Genomic DNA, 7,249 nt, shown 5'->3' with positions numbered 1-7,249 from the left:
TTTTACCTATCTCTTTCATCTCTAGATCTATTGAAATTAATAATTAAAAAATGTATAAATTTTTTTAAATTTTACAATTGATCCTTTTCTATACATTTATTTAAACTAAATTTTAAAAGTGTACTACTTTAGAATGCGATGTTCAGTTGAATAAACAATTTTATTTTACTGCTGTTAAATGTTAAACTCTTTGTTTAGTGGACGTTAATCACATTATATTTACAATTTTTCATACTATTAATTTCTTATGAAATTTTGAACATTGCATATTTGTTGTACTGGCCTACTATCACAAATTTATAGTGCTTTTAAATTTTAGAAAACATCTTTTACAATAGTATACTAGAATATCGTTATTTGCAATATTTATAGTAAATTCATAAATATCACAAAAATTATATAATCAAATCTTGAGATTAAGTTAATATTTCTAAACAATTTACAATAAAAACTTTTAAGTCTCAATTTAACCCTTACTTAGATATTTAAATTAACTTAAGTGAATTATTCGAATGTTTAATTCATTGATTAATTCACATAATATTTTTATTTAAAGATCAAAGTTTGAATTTATTTTTTTAAATAAAAAATAATTCAATTGAAATATTTTTCATTATCTTTTTTAATTATAAAATACAAAGTAAATCTAATTTCTCCGAACTTGAATCAATTTAAATTTTAAACCAAAATAATTCAAAATATTTTTATTTGAATCTGACTTAATCAGAATCCAAAATAATCATCCTCAATCCATTCATTTACCACCTCTGATTATATCCGGAGGCTCAAACTTTTGTGTATGCGAAGGATAAGATTTAATGGAGCCTCCGAATGCGCGTGGGGTCCGAATTCCCATCCTTGTTCTTTGGCTTCCAACGAAGGAGAGAGAGAGTTTCAACTTTTTTAGTCATCGAGCCGACCACGAGACCAATTCTCGATCATAAGTTTGCAACACGCGGGATATTGACAACTTTCTTTGATGCTGCTGGTGCTTATTGCTTTTAGTACAGCACAAAAGGTGAATTGTCCATTGAAATCTCAGCTAATTTCGTCCCTTTGTTTTTTTTTTCTTTTGAGAAGGGGGGGGGGGGGGGGTGGTGTGATTCCCACTTCATGCTTTTTTTTTTGCGAAGTGAAGAAAGGTGGAATTAAGGCGTGATGCTTTTGAATTGTGAGTTCACTTTGATAATTAGTGGTTATAATTTTTCATACCCACAAAGTATTATCCTTTTGGGAATAAAATTTGATTTTAATGAAGAATTTTTCTACTTTCATTTTAAAACATTTTTATTTTTGATGAGTTTGATCTTATCCAAACAACTTTCTCTTGATATCTTTACAAAAAAACAATTTTCTAACTAGTGTTTTAAGAACCTTCTTTAAAGTATACTGAAATTTATAGTCCACTATCATATTTAATAGAATATTATTACAAATAATATTTTAATCAATTTTGAAGTGTACTTTTAAGATAGATAGGCTTATTGGATCCGAGTCTAGCCCATTTTAACTAAATTTCTTATTCGAAAGCCCAGATGACATGCTCTGAATGGGTCTGAGTCAGTCCTACTTGACACATTCAAAAAAGATTTGTTTCCCTGAGATCTGACCCAAACCCCCAAAAGGGACCATTTAGCCCAAACAGACAAGGTCCTTCCCTGTTGACCCAAACCCAAATATTCTGGCTTTGTGAACTGTAATCCATTTAAATGCTCAGATTATGGGCTTTTTACGAGTCTTTGAAAGCCAATCTATCCCGCTTGAAACAACTTTCTCTTTTTCCTATTGGACACCGCAGAAGAAGTTGATTTCACATTTTCACCCTATCATTTCAATAAACAGAAAATCGACTCGGATTTTCCCCAATTATTGTTTCCTTTGAAATTGTCTTTTTACAATTTTGCTTGTTTGCTTCAGCTTTAGACAAAGAAAAGCAGAATTCAAACGAAACAACAGCAAAAAAAAAAAAAAAAATGTTTTCAGGTTATTTCTTTCAGCTTCACTCTGTTTCTCTGTTTAAGATTGATTCAGATATTTCTGGTTTGATGAATTTTGAGTAAATTTTTCTATTTTGATGTAAAATTTTTCTTTTTATTCTTTGTTATAGACTTATTATCTCCGGGAGATTAATTTTATTGTAGATTTGGCCCTCTGTATTTCAATGATTAATGTGTTTTGATTCTGCCAGAAAAGCTATAATTTGGTGTATTTGAATTATAAATTTGATGTATTTGCAACCAACATGAATGTTTAAATGATCCTGAGAAATCATAAACAATGTCTTTCATGATGATTAATAATCTGCATTTTGACAATTATATTCATTGTTGACACAGGTTTAACTACTGGAAGTCAATTACAGCCTAAAATTTTGAACTTTCAACGAAGGCAAATCACTGGTAACTTCTGATTTCAGATGATTCTTTGAATGTTTTGTGTCCTCTTTCCTCAAGAGTGTTTGTATTAGCAGGCCCAAATGGAGGAAAACTGCTGGCCTTAAGAGTCTGGTCATACCCAAAGAATAAAATCAGATGCAACATTGCACAATTGAACCAAGTCTTCTCTTGTGATGAGGATCATGAAAAGAATCAGCCTTTGGTCAAAATGTGTGGTATAACATCAGCTAGAGATGCTGCTGTTGCAGCAGAAGCTGGTGCCAATTTTATTGGGATGATCCTTTGGCCCAAGTCCAAACGCTCCATTTCACTCTCAGTTGCAAAGGAAATTTCAAAAATTTCAAGGGAATTTGGGGCAAAGCCTGTTGGAGTCTTTGTGGATGATGATTTAGACACAATTTTAAGAGCTTCCGATGCATCAGAGCTTGAATTTGTGCAGGTATATATATTTGTTCAATCTTAATTACCTTCCTTGTAGCATAGTAAGTTGCCTAATCTTGTTGTTTCAATCTTATGTAGCTTCATGGAGATGTTTCTCGGTCAGCTTTTCCAAAATTGGTGCAAGAAAGGAGCATTATATATGTTCTTCAAGCAAATCAAGAGGGAGTCCTTCAAAACAAAATTTCTGATGAAGACTGTTCCTTAGTGGACTGGATTCTTGTGGATAGTGCTACAGGTGGCAGGTGAATAACTTTTTCTTCATTCAGTTTAATTTGTAAGTGCCATTGGTTTGAATAAGAAAAAGTTAATGCATATTCCTTTTTTATTTCATGCTAATTTGGTTTTAATCATTAAATCTTTTGACTTTGTGAATTGAATAACATATGTAATCACTCAACTTCCTCATTCCTTAAGCTTTGGTTTATGATCTGGATGGTAGGACCGAGAACACCATGGGCCAACTTGTAGAGTTGTTATGCTTTTGCCGTACTGATTTTGTCCAAGCTTTGGCCAAAACTTGATTTGGCATTCTCATGTATAATATGAAAAACTTTTTTTTTGAAAAAAACTGAAATATTATATTCTTTTCAATATGTAAAAACCAAATACAATGTTCCTTTTCCTGCCATACAACTTATTCCTAGGTCCAACTTCTTTGCTTGATTAGATTTTCTTTCCCGGTATATGATGGGCTGGTAGAAATGATCTAAAAGAATAACCAAAAGATTAATTTATTCTGGCTTGTTGACTGTTGTCCTTAAATTCAGAGTATAGCTCTTTTTTTTTTTCTTTATTTCTTATATTAAAAGAATTGCATTTATTCCTAGGTCCAACTTCTTTGCTTGATTAGATTTTCTTTCCCGGTATATGATGGGCTGGTAGCAATGATCTCAAAGAATAACCAAAAGATTAATTTATTCTGGCTTGTTGACTGTTGTCCTTAAATTCAGAGTATAGCTCTTTTTTTTTTTTCTTTATTTCTTATATTACAAGAATTGCATTTATTCCTGCTGAAGTTAACATTAGCCTTTTATATATTATGCTCTGGCATGTACTTGCAGTGGTAAAGGATTTAATTGGAATCAGTTTGAGTTACCTTCATTTAAAAGCAAACATGGCTGGCTTTTAGCAGGGGGAATCAACCCTGATAATGTTTGTGAGGCTATTAGTACTCTCAGACCTCATGGAGTTGATGTAAGTAGCGGTATTTGTGCCCAAGATGGTATTCAGAAGGATCGATCACGAATTTTTTCTTTCATGAGTGCAGTACGTTCTGCACCATATTGATTGATCCAAAGTGGGGAGATCATCCATCCATTGATAGCAATTGAATGGCCCGGACATGGATTGGTTACATTAATGTACATTGACTGTGCAATTTATGTACCTTGAACTACAAGGATCAGAAAGAATATGGTCAAATTTTGAGGTGAATTTATAATAACTTTTAAGACAGCTTGTCAATTTAACAGACATGCAATTTTAACACACCACCCTCAAAGTAGTAGGATGGTTTTGTAGAATATCCAATGATTTAAGACATGATGAATGGTGAAAGCAAAATTCTACTATCTTTCCATGTTAATACCTCTCCTTGATGATTATCTTCAGCCCTAGAACATGCACATGCTAATTGTGTAGTTTAAAACTATCAAAGCAGCATGTTTGTGAACATATGGTTGCTGTTGTATTTGTCATGTCGGACCATAATTCAAATACACTTCACTTGTATAGCTATTATTTTATAGGTCGTCTCGAAAGAAAGAGAGTATATCTATTGTCCTCTCTAATTCAAATACACAGAAGAGCCTGAATGAAAAACATCATAGGCTCTTATCAATTGGGAGAGAGAATAAAACGAGTGGCCAAATGACTATCAAATGCCACATTACATATTCAAATCGCGGCTGGAACTCAGGAGTTAAATACTTGACCGAGAATCTGTAGGATTTTATTTCTTAAGCTTGAAATACTTACAGGACTTTAATCTGATTTGCCAGTCCCATATAGATGAGGTTCAGTTAGATAATATAAAACATCACCACTGTCACTCACATAGTGATCCTGTTTCATGCTTCTTATGAGGATCCCAAATAAATGAAATGGAATAGACCATGATTTCTTAGGCTCTCGATAGTATTTCCCCAGCACTGGCTTTGCTGCCTCAGTCTGTAATTCAAGTTTATGAAACATTTTTAGCAGATAAGAAAGGTATGGGAAACTAAATTGTTTGTCAGTAAATTGATGCAGGAAAGAGATGATACTGACGGCTTCAATCAAGTGATAATGTGGGATTTGGGGGAAGAGATGATGTGTAACATGGGTTCCAATATCATGGTGAATGTTGTTGATCCATCCGTAGTCACGATCAAGTGTTGTAAGCCCTCCTCTCAAATAACTCCATTCCTGTTTAACAAACAGAGGGCAGTTCAATTGCCAAACCATCAATTCTGCCGGGTAAAGCATCAAGCTGTAGCCGGAATGGACTATGAAGCAATAGTCTAGCAGAAACGTTTTTCATACCTTTCCACGGTACCATGGAAGTTTCTCCTCATGGCCATGGTAATGTAGGTAAGTCACTAAGTCCAACCACATGACAAAAATCTGCATTTTATATGTGAATTCTGGAAATAAATTAGGATTAGAAAACAAAGACTTGAAGAAACTCTCTGCAACTGGAGAGAAATTCGTCTAGAAAGGAACAAAACATACCCGGTAAGGAATGCCATAGAGTTTAAGCAATTGGATGGGACCCATTGCAAAAGATAAATATGCAAGCAGCCCAACCATTGCTGGCCAACAAGCAGTGGAGGTAATTACATCTTTTCTTTCATTTGGGACAAACAAATCACTGTCTGGATGGAAATGAGAACCTTTTTTTCCAGGACTTCGACCCCACTGTTGATTGAAATACACATTTCAAAACAAATTGATGCACATGCAAATCATTGGTTCATAAATGAGTTCAATCTATGAAGCATTGTATGGCTTACCAGATAGATAGGATAAGCAAGCATAGGGAAAGGTAAGGTGAACCTCAGTAATCTAGTTGCAGTATCTAAACTTTTGTAAATTTTCTCGGACAACTGCAAAAGCAAATGATGTAGATGCAAGAAATTGCAGTCACTGAAAAGAAAAACTACTTCTAAATCTCTCTCCTGAGGTAAGAATTAGCAGCCTTTACCGGATGCCACGATTCATCATTTTCCACATGCCCATGATTCTGATGATGAGTTCTATGGCTAATTCTCCCGCATAAATCGTCAAAATAGTTACTTAACAAGTAGCACAAGGATTTATAAATGGCAAAAATTTTCTTCAAATACATGGGAAATGAATCAGTTTGGACCAAATGGGAGTTTCCAGGAACTAACCATCCATCATACGGAACAAGAATTGAAGAATGAAGAAGATGACCCACCACACTGTTCGATGCTGGATTGTTTGAGAAACTACCATGACCACTGCAAAAACAAAACCAAACAAACATGCAGATGTCCAAATTCAATATGAAAAATCTCATTAAAATCTTCAAAACCAAAAAAGGAAAAGAGTAAGAAATCCTGACACAGACAGATAAAAGTGCTAAAACTGAGTGACACAACCAGAAATGACATCTAAAGCAACAATTTTGAAGTTGCCTTAAGACAAACTGCAACTGAATTCACGAGAAAAAAAAAAGCAACTGACTTACCAGTCATGACCAAGAACAAAAAGAGCCCAAAACGTTGTTCCTTGAGCAATCCAATAAAGAGACCAAACAAGCCAATTGTTGAAGTAAGCAGCAACAGCTGCCAAACCAAAAACCACAACAACATCTCTTACAATATAACTCATAGATCGCCATGGGTCCTTAACCCAACAATGCTTTGGTATAGCAGCTCTAATATCAGCCAACTTAAAAGGAGGTGGTGCAGCTGGGTCGAATTCACCGTCATCTTCCATCCCATTAACCCCATTCATCGTCTCTTTATCCTTATCATCTTCACTAGTGACACCGGGGGTCCCAGACCAAAAAAAACAAATTGAGCTGCTTGTTGCTTGTCCTTTGTACTACTACTCTACTTGTAGTAATATATATAGTTGTAATCAATTTGCTTTTGGTTTCTGTTAAATTTCCATTTTCCTGGTACTGACGTCTTCTTCGTCTTAAATTTTAATCGCGTGGATTTGATTATTGAATTTTAATCTCATGAATTAGGTAATATCACGAAATTTTGATGTGATTTAATCATAATCATAAAATTTTATGATCCTAATTAAAAATATCAAAATTTTATGAGAATATTTAGAGAACATCTGCTTGGGAGAGTAATTTTCCCTTTTAGAATCTTTTTTTTTTTTTAATTTGATTTCTTGAATAATTACTGGATTTTTAAAATTTCCAATAACGTTAAAAAATGAAGTAGTAG

General features: G+C 33.7%; 2 protein-coding genes across 9 annotated transcripts; one reads left to right on the top strand and one right to left on the bottom strand.

The window, feature by feature from the left end:
- The first annotated feature begins 1,095 nt into the window (after positions 1-1,095).
- LOC111294044 (N-(5'-phosphoribosyl)anthranilate isomerase 1, chloroplastic-like) lies at positions 1,096-5,357 on the top strand. 6 transcript variants are annotated; one of them, XR_016327567.1, is made up of 6 exons: positions 1,144-1,171; positions 2,337-2,399; positions 2,468-2,835; positions 2,916-3,079; positions 3,899-4,266; positions 5,088-5,357. XR_016327567.1 is itself a non-coding variant. In XM_022887196.2 (5 exons), exons 1-5 carry the CDS (start codon positions 1,159-1,161, stop codon positions 4,122-4,124), a joined length of 831 nt encoding a protein of 276 aa, XP_022742931.1. In that variant the 5' UTR covers positions 1,096-1,158; the 3' UTR covers positions 4,125-4,422. The 6 variants fall into 6 exon arrangements, 4 of the variants coding, with proteins under 4 accessions (XP_022742931.1, XP_022742930.1, XP_022742932.1 ...); XR_016327568.1 differs by having other exon boundaries at positions 5,075-5,357; XM_022887196.2 differs by lacking the exon at positions 5,088-5,357 and having other exon boundaries at positions 1,096-1,171; positions 2,471-2,835; positions 3,899-4,422.
- LOC111294043 (omega-3 fatty acid desaturase, chloroplastic-like) lies at positions 4,545-6,900 on the bottom strand. Of its 3 annotated transcripts, none has more exons than XM_089743578.1 (8): positions 6,532-6,899; positions 6,212-6,301; positions 6,022-6,112; positions 5,831-5,923; positions 5,550-5,735; positions 5,361-5,441; positions 5,106-5,243; positions 4,575-5,006 (listed from the first exon to the last, which is right to left on the bottom strand). In XM_089743578.1, exons 1-8 carry the CDS (start codon positions 6,798-6,800, stop codon positions 4,821-4,823), a joined length of 1,134 nt encoding a protein of 377 aa, XP_089599704.1. In that variant the 5' UTR covers positions 6,801-6,899; the 3' UTR covers positions 4,575-4,820. The 3 variants fall into 3 exon arrangements, with proteins under 3 accessions (XP_089599703.1, XP_089599704.1, XP_089599705.1); XM_089743579.1 differs by having other exon boundaries at positions 6,022-6,079; XM_089743577.1 differs by having other exon boundaries at positions 4,545-5,006; positions 6,022-6,301; positions 6,532-6,900.
- Positions 6,901-7,249: the final 349 nt, after the last annotated feature.

Source organism: Durio zibethinus, chromosome 14, assembly GCF_047325235.1.
Source record: "Durio zibethinus cultivar Kanyao isolate XHJ-2024 chromosome 14, ASM4732523v1, whole genome shotgun sequence".
In the NCBI taxonomy this organism is placed as follows: domain Eukaryota; kingdom Viridiplantae; phylum Streptophyta; class Magnoliopsida; order Malvales; family Malvaceae; genus Durio; species Durio zibethinus.
This window is presented reverse-complemented; position numbering and strand designations above follow the sequence as displayed.

Excerpts from the sequence above, each read along its gene's own strand:
- LOC111294044 (XM_022887195.2), top strand. Across the intron at positions 2,400-2,467 it reads TCAACGAAGGCAAATCACTG|CAGGCCCAAATGGAGGAAAA; the intron begins GTAACTTCTGAT and ends TGTTTGTATTAG. Across the intron at positions 3,080-3,898 it reads GATAGTGCTACAGGTGGCAG|TGGTAAAGGATTTAATTGGA; the intron begins GTGAATAACTTT and ends ATGTACTTGCAG.
- LOC111294043 (XM_089743577.1), bottom strand. The coding sequence starts at position 6,800 with ATGAATGGGGTTAATGGGATGGAAGATGACGGTGAATTCGACCCAGCT. Across the intron at positions 5,736-5,830 it reads TTGCTTATCCTATCTATCTG|TGGGGTCGAAGTCCTGGAAA; the intron begins GTAAGCCATACA and ends TTCAATCAACAG. Across the intron at positions 5,244-5,360 it reads TTCCATGGTACCGTGGAAAG|GAATGGAGTTATTTGAGAGG; the intron begins GTATGAAAAACG and ends TTTGTTAAACAG.